Source organism: Amphiura filiformis, chromosome 16 (assembly GCF_039555335.1).
Source record: "Amphiura filiformis chromosome 16, Afil_fr2py, whole genome shotgun sequence".
Lineage (NCBI taxonomy): Eukaryota > Metazoa > Echinodermata > Ophiuroidea > Amphilepidida > Amphiuridae > Amphiura > Amphiura filiformis.
This window is the reverse complement of record NC_092643.1, coordinates 20305787-20326662: the sequence shown is the minus strand read 5'-3', so window position 1 is coordinate 20326662 and position 20876 is coordinate 20305787. Positions and strand designations below refer to the sequence as shown.

At 38.0% G+C, this 20876-nt stretch overlaps 1 protein-coding gene across 1 annotated transcript; it reads left to right on the top strand.

Moving 5' to 3' along the window:
• The first annotated feature begins 646 nt into the window (after nucleotides 1-646).
• LOC140172485 (uncharacterized) lies at nucleotides 647-19269 on the top strand. Its single transcript, XM_072195631.1, has 2 exons — nucleotides 647-735; nucleotides 14201-19269. The coding sequence occupies exons 1-2, from the start codon at nucleotides 720-722 to the stop codon at nucleotides 19267-19269; spliced, it is 5085 nt and encodes a 1694-aa protein (XP_072051732.1). The 5' UTR covers nucleotides 647-719.
• The last annotated feature ends 1607 nt before the right edge of the window (nucleotides 19270-20876 follow it).

The window sequence follows — 20876 nt, the reverse complement described above, 5'->3', positions numbered from 1 at the left end:
AGGTTCATGAAATTTTGTGGGGACGATTACTGAAACAAGGCAAAAATATCAAGGTCATTTTGGGGTCATTCAGGGTCATCTGGGTTCAAATCGCCATAGACTGCTGCAGGTTCATGAAATTTGCACCGGTTAAAATGATGGGCTTCAAGATGGAGGCATTGCGGGCGACACTTTGCGCAGATCGAGAACCGCAAAGTTCTAGTTTTAGCATTGTGAAAGTTTTATTGTTTGGGAACAAAAATGGGCAGGACTATTTTCACCTGAGTTTTTATTAAAAAATCATGGAATTTGACCCATTTCATTCATTCCATAAACCTTAAAATCAACAACACAGGGAGTTTTAGCTAAGAAGCACACACCCTAGACATTCTACAATTGACCATCACAGCCAGGATCAGCTCCTTGAGTTTGGTACGGGTTACAACAAAACAGTTAGCAGTATAAAGTTCCTTATCCAGTGGAATTTCAAGCTAACTCAATTTTTACACTATATCATACAAACCAACGCAAGGGTTCGAACCTGCAACCTCTTGCACCATAGTCGAACACCTGATCGATTGTGCTATAAAAACAGAATTTCAAGAAAATATTAGGTGTCCATTTTATAATGTAATAATGGTTGTAAATTTGTTTTATTTCATACTGTAGGAAACCCGAGTTTGACAATACTACGGTGGCACATGGTCTTGTTGAAGCAAATAGAAGATTGAAAATGCAAGATGCCAGTAAAACAAGGTATGGTCCAGTTTTTTTTTAATATAGATATTTATATAGCAATTTCCGGGGTCACTCCCATTGTGGCCTGTACACCATCCGCGATAATCAACTTTTGAAAAGCACCCTAAGCGAGGATTTAACCCTTGGCTAAAGCGATACCTAAACAGGGATTTTCAAACCATAAACAGGGATTTTATTCCTTGTATCAAATTTCATACCCTAAATTTCATTTTCCGCGTATTAGCCATTGCAATTTTGCTACCCTTTTTTCAGATTTTTCATGTTTTTGACACCCTAAACACGATACACGCGTATCGTGTCTACCCACGAAAAACTACCCTTTTTACACGTTTTCATTATCTCGGATGGTGTACAGGCCACAAAGGGAGTGACCCCGAGCGCTTTATGCCGTAAACAGCCTCAAAGTTTATTCCGCCGTCATTAAAATGTGTCGGACCCACGTTTGCTGCCTACAAATGGGGCAGGTTCATCAGTACAGCGACTGTGACTACCCCTAACAGCTTCCCATTGCTCCTGAGTGGGGTGAGGCAAGCCAAGGGTGCAACATGGTGGTGGGACAGGAACTCGAACCCATGTCAAGCAAGCTCTCAGATTATGAGTCCAAGGCTGTGACCACTGAGCCTCTGAGTGCTGAGTGTCTGCCCATCCGTCATTCGGTCTTGGTGTCCGTACGTCCACTAGTCTGTCCGAGGTTGTGAGTACAATTTCTAGGGAACTGGTAAGGTGTATAGTGATGCGATATGATGGATGGGTGGCAGTTGGCACACAGTGTCAACATCCTATTATAATATTTTTTCCATACAGCTCCAATCAGTGTTTACTCTCTCTGGAAATTGTGTGCACCAAATGAAACATTTTCTTTCTAAATTGGCCCAATTTTGGCTCAGTAATTCCCCAAATTGACTAATTGTAATACAGCATTACAAATTTGTGTGGGCCAAAAATAATTTTCACTGGGCCAAAATTGAGACATACAGCCTCTGAGTAAACACTGAGCTCCATACTCCGTTGGTGAGCGACAGGTGATTGGTATTTCACCGAACGCAAGAAAAGGAGTCCTATCTGATTGGCTAGAATCGACAGAAAGTACAAACTCAAAATGTATTCAATTCTTGAAATCAATACTCTATTATTGACACAGATAAAGAAAGTTTACATATGCATTGTGTTATAGACACAGTGATTGAATATTCTATACAAACACCTGGATCTTAGGTGAATGGGCTAAATGTGTTCCTTTATATAATTGTAATTTCTCAAAATTAAATATATCACAATTTTAATTTACGATTTAAAAATCATTACCGGTAGTGTATTTAATTTCAAGGTAGTGTATTAAAAACAAAACCTGGGTTTTACCTGAAAACAAATCGAATTTTCTTGTATTAGCAACATCATATGGGGTACCATGCACAAATCGTAATAATTAGTAGAATAGAAACTTGGTGGTATCTCATATGATAGTCGTATGGTGTACATGTAAATGGTATGCTTAGCCTGAGTCCCTCGGCCTAACTCGAACAAAATCGCCATGCGTAGCTATTGAAAAATGAGAGGATTTGCTGTACTATCACGGCAATTTTTGACACAAAGATATAGGGATGATGACGCTGTGTGGCAGTCTTCAAAGGTTTTATTGCAGAATATGGTAATTAAGTAGCTAATTTGCATAATTGACCTTATGAACAGATTATCTGGAGATCCGTATGGGTCTTGGTGGGGAGTAGTACAGCTAAAGGTTCTTGGCCTAATTAGATGTTCAGTGCAAATATATGCTAAATCGCAAGGTCATGGTGGGGTCATTTGGGTCATCCAGGATCAAATCGCCATAGATTGTTGCATGTTCATGAAATTTGGTGGGAACGACCACTGTAACAAGACAAAAAATGTTACATGTAAGTTCATTTTGTGGTTATTCGGGGTCATCCAGGGTCAAACCGCCATAGATTGTCAGAGGTTCGTGAAATTTTGTGACAAAAATGTGATAAAAATGGCAAGGTCATTTTGGGGTCATCTGGGGTCAAATTACCATAGACTGCTGCTGGTTTATTAAATTTGGTGGAAAAGACTGCCATAGATGCGCATCATCAAGGTGGAGGCATTGTCACCAACGTTTTTTGTTGAGAACCGCAAAATTCTAGTTGGCTGTAGGTCGCCGAAGGAGAGACTTTGGTGCCCTCATAGCAGCATGAGTAGGGCTGCTAAGAATACGCTAATTGCGTTATTTGCGCCGCAAATTGCGTATTTTGGCTCCAATTGCGTTTTTTGACATTTTTGAAAAAATCTATAAAAAAAATAAAATGTGTTTTTGTTGACGATTTTTAAATTTGGAGAGTCCCTGGACCTAACATCAAGTGCTACCATCATTTTAAAAAAAAATTGGAAAAAAGTTACCAAAAAATTACAAGTTTGTATCCAAATGGGACCAATTTGTAACTTGTGTTCACTTCAAAATCTATCTAAGATATAGACTTGTGTACAAAACCAATGCATTTTTATATCTACAATAGACTATGCAGTGAACACAAGTTACAAATCGGTCCCATTTGGATATAAACTTGTAATTTTTTGGTAACTTTTTTCCAAATTTTTTAAAATCAACCACACAAATGATTGCAGTACTTCACTCTAGGTCAAGGGACCTCTAAATCCGCAAACTATTTTTTTTTTAACACAATTTTTTATTTTTTTTATTTTTTTATTTTCTTTATTATTTTTTTTTACACATTATTTTAAATGATGGTAGCACTTGATGTTAGGGCCAGGGACTCTCCAAATCCGCGAAAAAAAAAGTAAAAATCGCAACAAAAAAAAAATCGCGCGTATTCTTAGCAGGCCTAAGCACGAGTCATTTGACATGAACTCTGAAGGTGTGCATCTCAGGGGTAGCGCTAATTTGCGCCATGGGGTCATAGGTGCATTCTTTTAGCTTTTGGCGCACAAAATTACCAATTAGTGGTTGCTAAAGGGTCATTTGCACCCTTTATTTCTATTGTTTGGATCCATAGTTTCACAAACTTTAAAATTTTTGATCCCTTGTTTAAAAACCTAGGGCTACTCCAGGAACATCTTACGGTATACACATGTCCAACTGTGGAGCCTGTCAGCCTGATCACAACTGTGTGGAACACCCAATAGTCGTGTTCACATTTTGAGTTACACCCGGCGTAAACTTACGCTAACATTGATCAAAATTCACAAATATTTTCCCTACTCCTACGGCGTGTCCACACCTAGCCTACTCCTAGCACTACGCCGACCAGTTCCACCAAGCATTTACTTCTGGTCGGCGTAAACATTGGCTACCACTTCCGGTGTTTCTGTGACCTTTATCAACCGCGCGATATGTAATTTCTTAGTTCCGACTAACAAAAGGTCATACTTACACCGGGTGCCAGGAGTAGCAGCGTTCACATTGCAACTGACGCCTGGCAGAGGTTACGCTACTCCTGACTTTTGTCAGGAGTAAATCGTCGGACGTACGCCTGGCGGAACTTACGCTGACCATCGTTCACACTGCACCTACTTCTGGCAGCGCCTACCACTACTCCTAGCAACTTACGCCGATCAAGTTCCGCCGGGCGTACGTCCGACAATGTGAACACGACTAATGTTGGTGTGTGTTGTATGTGTGACAGTGTCTGTCAACAATATGATGGGCGTTCAAGATCTTGGCACCATTGGATGGCAACAGCGTGTAAAAAGTATTTATGGTGAAAACAGCTTAAGGTGGCTGTATCGATCGGCTACGGTGTCATGCTCAGAATTTCTTGAAAATGATATAGGATGTGTGTATTGATGAGAAAACCTTACTTGCCAAGTTTAAATTTTTCCCAACAAAGCGTTTTTGAGTTACGTAATTTTTTGTCATCTCAAAATCCCATTGAATTACTACAGGGAAGGGCTTTTGGCACTTTGTCAATTTCTCAAAATAGCAACATTTTTGAAAACAAAGATTTAATTAAAACTGAATTTTCTCTCCTTTATAGCAGTTGTATATAAAAGTTTTAAGTTTCATTTTGCTGCTAATATATCACAAAATAAAAACCAAGTTTATTTTCTGACTTAGTGTTACTTAAGTATATATTTAACAGGAATGTTGGTACTTTTTTCTGATTTTTTTATTTTTTTCTAGAAACACTAAATTACCTAAATTCTAGGATTTTTTAGCCAACAGGGAAGGGTGCTATGGTTACCAAACTTCCAGGGATGGTAAATAAGATTAATATCTAAATTCTCTCGTCAGTTTTTTCCAATTAAGTGTTTCTATTTTAAGCTACAGTGTTTTGAACATTCCCTAAAATTAAAAATGGAAAAACTGACGAGAGAATTTAGATATTAAGCTTATTTACTATCCCTGAAAGTTTGGTAACCATAGCTCCTTCCTAAGTGGGCAAAAAAAATCAAAAAATGTCAAAATTAAGGGAATTTTCAAAAAATAAAGAAAAACATAAGAATTGTTACAATTCTTATAAGACTCTTAAAATAGGTGGGGAAAATACTTTTCTTTGCTATTTTAAAGATTTAAATGAATAGACCTGATTGATCAGACACAGGAGCTATTTTTCTGCAAGGGTGTTGTATCCGAGGCAGCTACCTTAAAAGCTTATCATATTTAGGGTAAAATTATATATGTGAAGATTCAGTTTTTAGAACTAAATTGATTTGTCTCGTTTTTTTTGCCGAAAGTGGACATTTTTTTGGTGACAATTTTTTCACACTGAGTAGATTAGTTGTTATCCCAACAATCACCTTAAGGTGGTATTGGATGCATTTTCTAGAAATTAGAAAATGCTTTGAGCATGTTTTAAACAGATTAATTGAGTAGGGTAAAGTACACTGATCAATATGCCCTTTGTTTGGAGCAAATCGGACATACGGTTTCCAAAATACATTAATTTATATTTTCTTTGTATCCTATTGTTTTTGTCAATAATCAATATAGTTAATGAGCTAAAAGGACTGGAAAGGCTCATTAATATGTAATTTTGTTAATATTTTGCTAAAATCAATGCATAAATGTTCAGGGTACTTTTATTTTGCATACTTTTGCCCTGAAACTTGGTCAAAGTGTTTCTAATATGTTCTAATGTATTATATAGTGAAGCCGCCCTCTAATTTGCATATTTGCATAATTAATGAGCTAATTTGCATAAATGCTAATTAATTATGCAAATATGCAAATTAGGGGGCGGCTTCACTATATAATACATTAGAACATATTAGAAACACTTTGACCAAGTTTCAGGGCAATATTATGCAAAATAAAAGTACCCTGAACATTTATGCATGGATTTTTAGCAAAATATTGGCAAAAATTATATGTAAATGAGCTTCTCCAGTCATTTTAGCTCATTAACTTGATTGATTATTGATAAAAACAATAAGATACAAAGAAAATATAAATTGATATATTTTGAAAACCGTATGTCCGATTGACTCCAAACAAAAGGTATATTGATCAGCGTACTTTGCTCTACTCAATTAATCTGTTTAAAACATGTTTAGAGCACTTTTATAATGCCTCCATAACCACCTTAAGGGAGGTGTAATGAGCGAACCGTGGTTTGGATTCCAGAGGGAGGGTGTCTGTAAGAGGCACAGCCATCAGAAAATGAAAAGCTGAGATCGCGCGCCAAATAAACTTACTGCAGAAATTTTCCAAGCTTTAAAAAAATAGGCATAGGTGGGAATCGAACCCGGCACCTTCCGGTTCTGAATCAACGGATAGTATCACTAAGCCAACTTTCTATCTGCACTAAAACATGTGATATTAATTCTTAATAATGCTTCCCAGTGGGCACAACTGACGTCGAAATCACGTTGAAATCAGGTTGAAATTTCGACGTCAAAATCAATTTCGACGTTGAAATCAGGTTGAAATCACGTTGTATTTACAAATGGACCTCAACCTGATGGACTTCAACCTGATTTCAACCCGATTTCAACCTAGAGGTTAGTTGAAATCAGGTTGAAATTTCAACGTTGTATCAACGTTGAAATTTCAACCCGATTTCAACTAACGTCTAGGTTGAAATCAGGTTGAAATCAGGTTAGGTTGAAACTTCGACGTTGTATCAACGTTGATTCAACGTCGAAATCATAACCTGTGCCCACTGGGCTTAACAGAAAAAATCAATACTAATGTACGATGTCATTCAAAATCAAATAGAAATCCCACAACTAAAGTAGCAATCGATAAATCTGCCCACTCAATCATCAAATAATCAATCGAAAAATATAGAAATAAATAAATAAAAATATAGACACAGATATTAATACATTTCACAACACTGTGTAGCTGTTGTGAAATGTATTAATATCTGTGTCTATATTTTTAAAATAGCTCTACCATTTATTGGTATCGAGCACTGTATAGCTGTCTGTGATACTTTTACTTCTTAATAAATAAATAAATAAATGTGTCTGTTCTCTCAAGCCCCAAAACGTCAATAAATAAATAAATAAATAAATAAATAAATAAATAAATAAATAAATAAATAAATAAATAAATAAATAAATAAATAAATAAATAAATAAATAAATAAATAAATAAATAAATAAATAAATAAATAAATAAATAAATAAATAAATAAATAAATAAATAAATAAATAAATATAGTAAGAAATTATAGTGAAACCATCACTAGATAAAGTGCTCAACTATAAAATATAGGAGCGAAATATATTATTATTAGTGAAATTACCACATCGTAATACAAATTTGTTTCAGTATGGATGGTTTCACCCATCCACACTAAATCAGTTGTAATGTGTAAAATGACAAAGAATATGTCTTGAGTTTTGATGCAGCAAGAGGAATTAACGCAACCAGCGTATCTTAAAGTTACGCAACACAATACGCGTCTTAAGTGCGTATCCATGTCTGGGCCTACTTATTGCTAAACATGCTAAAAGAGCGACTTATTTATAGTTACACAGTAAATGTTTTTTTATATGCCTGCAGCCACTTGCTAGTTCGTTTCTGTGGTTCAAGGTTGACATTTGTGGTTTAAGAAAAGTGACAAGACGCACGGTTTCGAACAAGCGACGCCCAGAACAGCAACTTAGAAACCACAATGCCTTAGACCGCTAGGCCATAGAATCACACAGTTTCTTCGAAGTCAAAAAAATGTATTAACCTTTAACGTTACGCAATATTGGCACATGACACGGGCACATGTCTGCGGGTAAAGATACTGCATGATAGAAAGGCGCATAAATAATCTAAGGGTCTATCCCTGAAGTTGGTCATTGACATGTAACCAATTCTTTGTATACCAGTGTATATACCAGCTACAGTCAACATATAAAAAGAAGTATATTGTTAGGCGCGAGCGCAATCATCAATGCGGGAAGTATAAAACCATAGTCGCCACTCGTGCACTTGTTTGAGTCCACGGGTTGTTACATGCAAATGCAAACTAAATATATCATGAAAAAAACCACCAAGAGGACTACCAGACTTATTCAGAGCCAATCTACATTCTGTTATTTACAAAAGCCGACGATCAAAGTGAAATTATAAAAGGAGCAAGACCAGATACAACGTTAAATCACGGTAAGCCTAAAATCGCATCGAAAACGCCAAAATGCAGTCACAAATTTATAATATTACTAAATCACCAAAACGAATTTTAACGTAGGTATGCAGAAAAGAGTTGTATTAGCAATAACAAAGTATGTGCAAAAAGATTTGTCTTATTGGCATGTCGCTTTTTTGAAATATCGCCAAAAATATCAAATGTTTGGAAAAACGCCCCAGAATTTAAAACAAACACGAACCTTCCAAAATAAATATATATTAGCACTCGGCGGCCCAGTCACTGCCTGTCGCTGTGATTTGGGGTAACTCGTTGCTTCCCTTCTCCAGATACCTGTACTTCAAGGTCGCTCATACCCCACGCCTTAAAGGGGGATCCAGTTGACCAGGCAAACTTTCAAGGACAACCCAATTAAGTAGGCTTAAAATATAATCAAGTCAATGTTCACCTCTATACCACCAAACTTTATACAGCTCCCAACTTAATGTGTTTTCCAGATATTTATAGTGGCAGGTAGTCAACTAAAATGTGTCCCCAAGCCTCAAAATATTCAGATCTGGACCAGGAGCCACACATTTGGAAACAGCAGCTCCTGGTCCTGAGATTTATCTAGTGAACCAGGAGCCATTTTTAAAGAGCTAAGAGTCATTTAAATTTCATTGTACACATTAAATACAGAACCTAGCTGCTTTAATTACCCAACTGTCCCTATTTAATAGGGATTGTCCCTATTTTTACTGAAACAAAAAGCATAAAAGAGAGCAATAATATTTTACCATGTGTCCCTATTTTTGCAAAATTTTGACTACAGTAATGTATAGGAAATAATGTCCCTATTTTCAGATTTTTTTTCTCCCATTTGTCCCAATTTGTGTGTGAAGTTTTAGGGTTGGCAAGTACCACTACCAGGCTCTATTTAAAACAAAATGTAGAGCCTGGTTCATATGATTTTGGTGTGGACCAGGCACCTTTGTTCCATTAAGGTATAGGACATTTTTTGTTTTTGCCTGGAGAGAGCCTGGTTCATATGATTTTGGTGTGGACCAGGCACCTTTGTTCCATAACCATTAAGGTATAGGACATTTTTGTTTTTGCCCCCGAATGAAATGTATTTAATTATGTTTGTACTCACTCAGGTAGCATTGTATGTGAATTTTACATCCGAACTAAGTGCTGTTCTTTTTTTTATGGGCATTTTAGTGTCTAAAATGGCCCAAAATGAGGGTTTGTCAATATTGCCGTCCATTTCTAATCGTCACTCCCATAAACTTTACATGTAAAATAAAAAGGCTCTTCAAAATTTAATAGTGCTCACCTAGTTCAGATGTAAAATTCACACAAAATGCTTTTTGAGTGATTACAAAGATAATTAAATACTTTTCATTCGGGGGCTATGTGGAATTATTTTTAATGTGTTCCTTGTACAATGACATTTCACAATAAAATGTCCATTGGAAACAAAGGTGCAGGAGCCAAAATGTTATGGCCAATGGGTAAATGGCTCCTGGGTACCTGGTTATTTTGAAGTTTGTGTGTCCTCGAAAAAAACTAAAAACTCAAAAACCGAACAAGCTTTAGAGATAAAAAAAAGCAAACTTGTTGTGCCCAAAATAGTTGCTTATAACAAGTTCATCTTCAATTTTGCCTGAATGATACTATATTTGAGTTTTTTCCTGGGGCTTTATCGTTATTTGCTAGCACTGTAGCATAGACAAGCTGCACATGCATTTGTAATAAAAAAGGATTTCAGATTTTGCATTTGTGAATGCAGATTCATAATTGAACTATGACATTGGGATGAGGCCATTGTGGTCCATAGTGGTAGTGAGGTATAGGTATTATGTAAGGTCATCAACCCTAGAACTGTAGCCATATTTTGTAACACAAACTATGAAGGGGGGGGGGTTGTTGCGCCTCACCCTTAATTTTCAGTTATAAACGTCATATACCCTTATATTTGGTACTAATGTACAGCTATGGGTCTTCTCTATCCAGTGATACCAAAATAGGTACAAACATTCCCCTCATAATGTCGCTATGACGTCATGATGTGAGGGCACCTCACAATTTTACGTACAAAAGTATAGGCCTAGGCAAAATTGATTTCAGCTAAAAATTCTACAAAATTTCACCAAATTTTCTCCTAAATATGAAAGGAAATGACTATTTTTACCTGACTTACAAGAGTCAGTAGCTCCCGGCAGTAGCTCTTGAAATAATTTCCCCCTTCGTAGTTCTAGGGTTAAAGGTCATTTCCGAAATTGCTCAAAATGCTTCTTCCAGAGAATGCAATAGATTTTAATGCAACTGCATCTAGGGGTCATTTTGGTGTTGTTGTTAGGGGGCTATCATTTTCTTCGGAAGGAGAGGGTCCCAAATATGCAGGGTCATTAATTGTTGGAAAGAAAATTAGGGGGTCATAAGATTTTTGATGACCAAAATGTATAGGGAGTCATAAGATGACCACAGATAGTGTGTTTATTTTATTCAAAAAGACTGATTTCAATATAATTTTAGCTTGTTTAGGGGTAGCTCGTTCACGTAGCGGTTTCGTTGTCCCACTGGCCTACTAACGTAGATTGCCTGGCGATCGGAGTGTTATCGTCAGAGCACCTCGGACTAGTTTAGGGGTAAGTAGACTTCTCCGTAGTCCACTTGCCCATTTTGCATACTCTGGCCATTACATTTAAGCATAAAACTCTGATTTATATTGATTTGTGTGCAACTGATAGATTTTCACATCTGTATCTGATCTTTTCAGTCACCGCGCTCCCTCTGTTTGTTAGCTTCCCAAGTGGACTACTGACTTTGCCTTGCAGTTAAGATTTTTAACACGGGACTCTATGGAGAGTTAGGCCAATTTCTGGCCTAACTAAAATTGGCCATGATGTAATGCATCTTTAAATGGATCTGCCTTGTGATTGGTCACCCATATCTCGCTATTGTTTAAATCTTCCGGGCCCGCGCCATTACCATTAACTACACCGTACACAACTATCTGTGGTATTTGCTGCGCTTTTGTGTTGACGCAAATGTTAATCTCTCATCAAACATCTAGCGCGTCTTGTACTATACCATGCTTAGTACTTGTGGTTAATGGACTGATAAACAAGTATGCTTGACTGTGTGTTTTTTAGAGAGCAAAGTCCCGGGGTAAAGTTCTGCTTAAAATTCAAAGTCCATAGTCGGATTTTCGGGTTCGCTATCAATAAACTGGTAGATTCCAAAATCAGAATTGTTCAGTATTAAAGTGAGCCATTATAATTATGCAAGATAATGTTGCATTCAGTTACTTTTATTGTCACTAATTATCTAATATTTTTAACTCTTTATGACCATTTTACTATTGAATACTTTAATTTTAAGTATAATTTTGAGTTCAACGAAATGGGTTCATCAAGACTAATAATAAGATATTTTTAAAAATAAAATTCGACTATGGCATAGTCTAAGGGGTAAGGTGTATCGGTGGTGAGGGGTCATAAAAAGGGGGGGTGGGTCGTAATTTTATTGATGCAAACTTTTTGTAAATTATCAAGCACGAATCAACACGCGATATTCAAAATTACCGGGCGCCGAAATTGTCCAGTGCAATGACGTCACAGTAATACAATGAACATGATGAAGGCTGACAACAATTGAGCACAAATAACCATGACGTCATTGCACTAGACAATTTTGGCTCCGGAATCTACTATTATAGATGACAATCTGCCTAACTTTTATATAGCTAAAATTGCCTAACTTTATAAAGATGGTCTAAATTTGCTGTGTAGAAGTAGTTTATGTTTGGTTAGTTAACATGTTTTTCCAAGATTTTTAGTGGATCTTCTTAATTACCATAGCAATGGGCTTGTACGCTAGTTTTGAATGCATTGCCCTGCACTAGACATTACGCTGTTCCTCTTCATTGTACCCTAGATTATCAATGAACTGGGATAAAGACCTGGATTTATTATTCATTTGGCATTTCAATAATAAAAGAACAGCAGAATTACACCAGCAAGGAAGGGCTGCCAGAGCCAAGCAAAAGTGGCAAATTAAGCACTGACATCTGAGAGATGAGTGGACCCCACCAGGCTCAGAAATCGGACCTGTGAATCTGTGAATCGATTTGTGCAAAGATTCTCGTAAAACATCAACTGGGCGAATCCATATGGATTCGCGTAACTAGTGCATTGGTAGTGTACAGAAAGAAAAAAATATGTACCCAGTTTGAGTCCCGGTTTGACTATTTATACTTCATTATTTAAGCAACTGAACCCCAAAAATGGTGAATTATGGTATAATTTATAGATTACACATTAAAAGTACAAACATTAAAAAAAACTACTACTACTACTACTACAGCGAATTGGCTTAACTTTACTGAGGAAACAGCCAAAATTGCCTAACTTTATGATGATCCAAGCCTAAACTAACTTGGCAATAAAAAAAGAGCTATAATTTGATCAGAACTTCCAGTCTGTGGTGAATTTTGTAGAGCAGCAACGGCCATGCTGGACAAAACCAAGTGAATTTTTGCTCACTACAATTTAAATATTTTGTCCTTCACAATGGGAGGACTTCATCAGGTATGACTGATATAGAAATCTGATCCACTTTCCAAGGAAACTGATTTCTGGTGTTGCTTAGTCTCTTTTCCAGTCTTCAAGAGCTGATTGTATACATGGCTTATGAAATATGTGCCCCTCTCTGTTCATAGACCGAAACTGTGGGTCCTTTCCTTCTATAGTCTATGCTCTGTTCATAGACCCTAGAAACTTCTATAGTCTATGCTTTGTTCAAGGTTTTGCCAACGTAAGTCTAATCACAGTTTTGGAAAGTGGATCAGTCAATCAGTCATACCTGTTGAAGTCCTCCGATTTGAAGGACAAAATATTGTAGTGAGTAAAAATCTTTGCCCCCTTTTGACGTGCCCAAAACCCTTTGCACCCCTCTTTTGACATGCCAAAATCCTTTGCCTCCCCCTTTACGCACTAAGATTTTGGGGAACTTGAATTTAAAACCTTAAATTGACTTAACATATATTGCAAGTGCAGCAAGCAGGAAATTTTGCATATTTGAACATGTTCCTAATGTTTTCCTACACCTTTTTAGGGCGTAATATAGAAACGGTGCCCAAAATAGCTGTGCCAAAATTGCTTGCCCCCTTGACCTGCCAAAATTGCTTGACCCCATTTCAACCTGCCAAAAATGCTTGCCCTCCCTTTTGGCCTGCCAAAAAATCTTTGCTCCCCTCTATAATTCACCACCCCAGGGGTACACATAATTATTGCACCACCCCTAAAATGCACACAGACTGGTAAAAATATGGTGTGCACCTTTCAAGTTAATTGGACTTTTATTCAATAATTTTAAATTGTTTTAAAAAGGTTTTGGCCAGCCTTTGTTATCAACCATTATTGACCTGGGCCAATCGTCTGAGGTTTTTTTTTTTTCAAAAAAAAAAATGATTAAATTTGTTTTGTTTTACGCTTAAACGCCGTTTAACGGTTGGAGAAAAAAAATTGAAATATACAGCCGTATTGGACACTCCATGAAATGGCTTTAAATGGGCCTTTATTTTTCTTTTTTCCCCCAAATTCTCAGGTGGCACCCCCCTGCATATGGATAAAAGAAGGTTATGTCTGATTGGATTATTTAGTTGCAACAGGGAAGTGTTGGACCAGGAAAGAAAACAAATTCCAGGACAGGTCTGTTTAGATTTTACAACAAAAGTCTGGCCAGAGAAGACTTGCACCAGGTGCAGGGCTTTAGCACTCCTGCTCAGTCTTGTGTGCTGCAGCTGTATATTATACCTGCTATAAGACCTGTAAAACAATTGCACTTTTCACTTCAAGATCAATGAAATCCAGCAATTTTAACAGTCTACTAACATTTTCCATTTTCCCCATTTCTTGATTACTATTCTCCAGATCCTAGCAAGATGGAGCCAAGAAAACGAAAACGATATATGTGTGTAAAGTGCAATTCATCATTCAAGAAGAAGTGTCTGTTAGATTTGCATCTATGTAGAAAGACTAACTGTCAGAAGAAGAATAAGGATTCTGCACCAGGCAAAAGTAGGTACACATGCAAGCGATGTGAGAAACCCTTCGACTACAAATCAGAACTTATTGTACATCAGCATCTGTTTGATAATTGTCATGGCAAAAAGAGACACAGGAAGAGACACAGAAAGACGTCTCCAACTCTTGATTCAACCATGGCTAACTCCTCATGTGATGTTTCTCAGCAAGATGTTGCGGAAGTTGCAGTGGTAAAGTCAACATTGGCGCTAAGCTCAGAGGTGCCACTGTCTAGAGATGATGTCTGTCCATCTCAGCCGAATGCAAGTTCTTATCTATTCGACTTCAGCTTGACACCAGCGAAGAGCGGCAATCCACCTCAACATCCTTCAAAGAATTCAAGCTGTGCTGCTAATCTGTCATCATCAGCGAAAGAATACACAGCAGAGATTGGAGAAGATGATGGGGTCGATCAGGATTTGTTGGATGCTGCACAGTTAGCCATGATTGCAGCAGATGGCTTCAATGTATCAGGAAGTGATCTTGACTTGATTGATGACACAGAGTTGTTAAGGACTGATGAATCTCACAATGATGCTTGCAATGCATCACCTGAAAAATCTGCAAGAGAGTCGGAAGAGAATTCTACATCGGAGAAAGAAGCAGATGGACAATGTGGAAGTCCTATGGTCTCACTAGATGAAAGGATAATGAAGACATCACTAGGTGATGACAATGGTTTATCAATAAAAGATGCAGCAGGAGATGAAGAAACAACAGGAGAAAGAAAGGAAAATATGGCAGCAGAAAGAAGGCTGCTCACCTGCCCAAGCTGCAATGCATCATTTAAGAGGAAAAATAGGTTAGCATTGCATCTATTTCAAAGGAATTGTCATAAGAGGAATGTATCTCAGCAAGATGTTGGGGAAGTTGCATTGGTAAAGTCAACATTGGAGCTAAGCTCAGAAGATTCACGGTCTAGCGATGGTGACAGTCTGACTCAGTCTGATACAAGTTCTGATCTACTGGAAGTCAACTTGACACCAGTGAAGAGCGACGATCCATCGCAGCATCCTTCAAAGAATTTAAGCCCAGTGATTACTTCTGCTTCATCATATGTGAAAGAACACACAGAAGAGATCTACCAGGATTTGTTTGATGCTGCACAGTTAGCCATGAATGCAGGAGATGGCTTCAGTGTATCAAGAGATGATCTTGACTTGCTTGATGATGCTGAGTTGTCAAGGACTGAATCCCACAATGTAGCTTGCAATGTGATGCCTGAAATATCCACAAATGAACTTCGAAAATTAGATAGAGAGTTGGAAGAGAATTCTGCATCCGAGAAAGAAGCAGAAGGTGAATCTGTAAGTAATATAGTCTCGGTATTTGGAAGTGTAGCAGACAAAGATATATCTAGGAAAGGACATCGAGATAGAGTGCTGAGGAGCAATATGAGGGTACAGAGTAATGATTCAAGTGATGGGAAGAAGGAAACGAACAAAGTAGACATTAATCTTGGTACTGAGAATTCAGTCAAACACATGCCTAGTGAGGGTATAGCTGTAGTTACAGGGCATCATAAACCAGACATAGATGACAACGAGAACAAGGGCACAAAATCTGATCCAAGGGGCCTGTATAGCTGCAAAGTATGTGGCTTCAAGAATGAAGTACGAGCTGCTGTCGTGGATCACATTTGTCAAGTTCATGGTGGATCCAGTCAAGTCATATCAAAGATCTACACTTTCAAGCCTGGAAAACGGGAACGGAAGCTAAACCTGAAAAGATATTCAAAAAGATGCTTCAAGTGTCCCTATTGTGCCAAGAAGTCAGCTCTTAAAGAAAATATGAAAGCCCATATAAGACTACACACTGGTGAACTTCCATTTAAGTGTAATATGTGTGGCTGCAAGAAAAAACAACAGTATGCAATAGCTCAGCATATATGGAAGATGCACCAAGCTGCAGCCATCAACTTATATATGCACAAACAGCCAGATGAAATGTCTGCAATGCAGACTACTGAACCTGATACAGATGAAACTTTCACTCCGATTGAGACTCTGTTTGAGGATACCAACCTAATACCAAGAAAAGAACCAGACAAAATAAACAGTGGCGATCCAAGTAAATCAAAAAGAACTATGGGGGACAGATTGGAACCGGAAACAGGACAACAAGGGAAGGAAACAAATGAAGTTGATGTTAATCTCGGTACTGAGAATCCAGTCAAACACATACCTAGTGAGGATATAACTGTAATTATCGGAGGTCATAAACCGGTTATACAAGTATATGACATCAACAAGAATAGGGACATAAAGTCTGGTCCAAGTGGCCTGTATATCTGCCAAGTATGTGATTTCAAGAATGCAAAGTCCACAGATGTTGTAAAGCATATACACAGCCAGCATTGGGGAACTAGCTCATCCGTATCCAAGCTCTTTATGTTCCAATGTGGAGAAATAGAGCAGAAGATGAACCTAAAACAGGATTCTAGAAGTCGGCTCTTCAAGTGTCCCTACTGCTCTAAAAGATCAAGCAATAAAACGAACATAAAATGTCATGTTAGAGCTCATACTGGTGAACTTCCATATCAGTGTAATGTATGCAGTTGCAAGAAAAAATATCAGCACAAGATAGCTCGGCATATATGGAAGATGCACGGAGCTGCAGCCATCAATCAATGCATGTACAAAGAGCAAGATAAATCGGTTGTAATGCAGACTTCTGAATCTGATATGAATGACACTTCCACTCGGGATGGTTTGAGTCTGCCTGAAGATTCAAGTCAAGTATCAACTGAAGGGATGCACAGATGTCAAGTGTGTGATTTCAAGAGTGCAAAGTCCGCAGATGTTGTAAAGCATATACATAGCCAGCATTGGGGAACTAGCTCATCCGTATCCAAGCTCTTTACGTTCCAATGTGGAGAAATAGAGCAGAAGTTGAACTTGAGACGAGATGCTAGAAATCGGCTCTTCAAGTGTCCCTACTGCTCTAAAAGAATAAGCCAGAAAATGCACATGAAATACCATATTAGAGGTCATACTGGTGAGCTTCCATATCAGTGTAGTATGTGCGGTTGCAAGAAAAAAAGGCAGCAGATAATAGCTCAACATATATGGAAGGTACACAAAGCTGCAGCCATCAATCAGTGTATGTACAAAGAGCAAGATAAATTGGTTGTAATGCAGACTACTGAATCTGATATGAATGACACTACCACTCAGGATGGCTTGAGTCTGCCTGAAGATACAAGTCAAGTATCACCTGAAGGGATGCATAGATGTAAAGTGTGTGATTTCAAGAGTGCAAAGTCCGCAGATGTTGTAAAGCATATACGTAGCCAGCATTGGGGAACTAGCTCATCCATATCCAAGCTCTTTACGTTCCAATGTGGAGAAATAGAGCAGAAGATGAACTTGAAACAAGATGCTAGAAGTCAGCTCTTCAAGTGTCCTTACTGCTCGAAAACATTCACAGTTAGATTTCATCTGAAAATCCATATCAGAATTCACACTGGTGAACTCCCATTTAAGTGTAGATTGTGCAGCAAAGGTACAAGTCAACGGAACCAAATGGCAACTCACATCTGGAAGATGCATGCAGAGGATGCTATCGACAAATGTTTGGTTAAAAAAGATGGGAGTCAAGAAAGAGATGGAAGTAATGCTTCAACATCAAGCTGTGCAGGTTTTAAGGATATGCATTTGCCAAGCAAGAATGCACCAATAGATATTTCTCACCATGAAGATTGCCCAGATGGAAACTTAAGAAGCCTAGACAAATGTTTACGTGCCACATCAAATGGGGCAGACCAATTTCAGGGAATATTTAGTGAACTGGGCAAGTATCTTCAACATCTTCATCCAAGTTTGACAGAGGAAAGTTGCGATGTCATGTCTGCTGCCAGTGGCAAAGATGAGAGAAATGGGGACACGCAGATGAATGCCAAAATAACAAAGAAAAAAGAAAACGAGAAAGAATTGCAAGACCAGCAAATAGCTAGCTTGAATTCCTCCAAGCAAACATCTCAGAAAACAGATGGAACCAGAGGTGATATCTTGTATTCACCAAGTGCATCTTTACCAACAGGTGCAAACAGTTTGCAAGGTATGAAAACAAAAAACTGTCGAAATCGGAGAAGGGATGAATATGATTTCACAGATACAGAAAGTGACAATGCAGACTCGGACAATGAAGAAGTGGTTGTCAAAGTCAATCAAGTATCAAGTGCAGACAAAGAATCAAAAAGAATGAAATCACGGCCAAGCTGGTGGGTTCAGTGTGATTTGTGCACAAAATGGAGGAAACTGCCTGCTGATTCCAATATCTGTGAAGTTACCGAAGAGGAAGAGTGGTTCTGCAAAATGAATCCAGACAGATCTCACAATGATTGTGAAATTCCAGAGGTGCCATATGACGAAAATGAGATGGCGGTTTTATATTCCGACAGAGAAAACAAAACTGGGGACTATGTCAGCAGAGTAAGATGTCAAAAGCCACCTAAGTTTCACCAAAGACATGTGAAAAATTGCAATACTAAACAAACCGCAGCCAATAGGTTATATAGGAACCAATCTAGAAAAAGAATATATGTAGAAGAAAAGGGCAATGATCCTGGTTTTGTTTCGCCTACAAAAACCAGAAAGTTACAAGGACTAGGCTGGTGTGTCAGTTGTGGCGGATTAACCATTGGTGGATATTGCAGTGGAGATTGTACCAAGGTGACAAAGAAAAGGACTCAGACTGATGAGATAGCTAGTAATCGAGACTTGGTTGAAGTGAAAAAGCCAAGAACTAGGAGTGAAACTAGACAGAGAATTATGGTGGGAGACTCTCCAAAGGTTGGCAAGCGAAAGTCTGACAATGGCAATGGTGTAGACAATGCCAAGAGAAGAGCTCAAAATAGAGATACTGATAGTGGTGGAGACATCAGAATGAAAGAGATGAAAAGAGAAGTACTGTAATGGAGGCAGTGTTACTGGTGGAGGCCGTGTTACTGGTAGAGCCAAACATCAAGTAAGAAAAAGGAGAGCACACTTTGGGGATGCCACTGATGGTGATAATATAATTAAGCTTAACCATGACTACATCATTGAAGAGAGTAAAGCAGAGAAGGAACTCGCACAGAAGTTGAAGTGTGCTGGATCAAATAAATGTCCATATTGTGGCAAAATATGTGGTTGTTTTTCCAATTTAATAATTCACACACGATTGCATACAGGTGTTAACCCATACGTGTGCCTTCATTGCAAGCACCGCTGTGTACACAGACAAAATATGCTATTCCATATCATCCGTCAGCACTGGGAGAGATCGAATGAAGTATTTGCTAAGATGATAGCATGGTGTGGCACCGGCAAGAAAGCAGGGACAAGATCAAAGGTGTGTAAAGAAATGAGACACAAGCATGTATGTACACAGCCAGATATTCGGCCTTTCTGTTGCGTTGTGTGTGCATCTCACTTCACGTCTAAAATGGCTGCACAAGCTCATATCTTTGCAAAGCATGGCAACAATTTTCAGAGGCGCGTAGCAAAACTACAAAGAGGGAAAAGTAGTAAGCGATGTAAGGAAAAAATTGTGTTTGATGCGTCAGATGGAAGGGTTGATGTGAGGAAGAGTGAAGCTGTGATGTACAAACAGTTAGGTGAGAAAGGTGATGATGGTTTGTTCAGTGATCCGGATGAAGCAGCAAACCATTCAACTTCAGACAAAACTTCAGACGCAAAGGAGGCTACAGTAGAAAATATTGATTGTAAAGATGTTGAATCTGCAAATGCTAAGGAAGGAACAGTAGAAAAAAATTGCAAGGAAGATGATGAAACTGCAGATGCTAAAGAGGTAACAGTAGAAAAGATTGATGATGAAACTTCAGAAGCTGAGGTGGTAACTGTAGAAAAGATTGACGAGAAAGCAGATGCAACTTCAGATGCCGAAGAAGTAATTGCTGAAAAGATTGGCAAGAAAGGTGATAATACTTACGCAGCTAGGGAGGTATCTGTAGAAAAGATTGATGAGAATGGTGATGAAACTTCAGATTCTGATAAGTTTACGACAGAAAAGATTGGCAAGAAAGGTGTTAAAACTTCAGATGCTAAGGAGGTGACAGAGAAAGTTGAAGAGAATGGTGATGAGACTTCAGCTGCTGAAGAGGTAACAACAGAAAATATTGGCAAGAAAGGTGATGAAACTTCAGATGCTAAGGAGGTAATGGTAGAAAAAGTTGAAGATAAAGTTAGTGAAACTTCTTATGCTAAGGAGGTAACAGAAAAAGTTGAAGAGAATGGTGATGAAACTTCAGATTCTGAAAAGGTAACGACAGAAAAGATTGACAAGAAAGGTGATGAAACTTCAGCTGCTGAAGAGGTAATGGCAGAAAAGATAGGCAAGAAACATGGTAAAATTTCAGATGCTAAGGAGATTACTGTAGAAAAGATTGATGACAATGGGGATGAATCTTCAGCTGATGAAGAGGTAATGGAAGAAAAGATAGGCAAGAAAAGTGATAACACTTCAGATGTTAAGGAGGTAATGGTAGAAAAAGTTGAAGATAAAGTTAGTGAAACTTCTT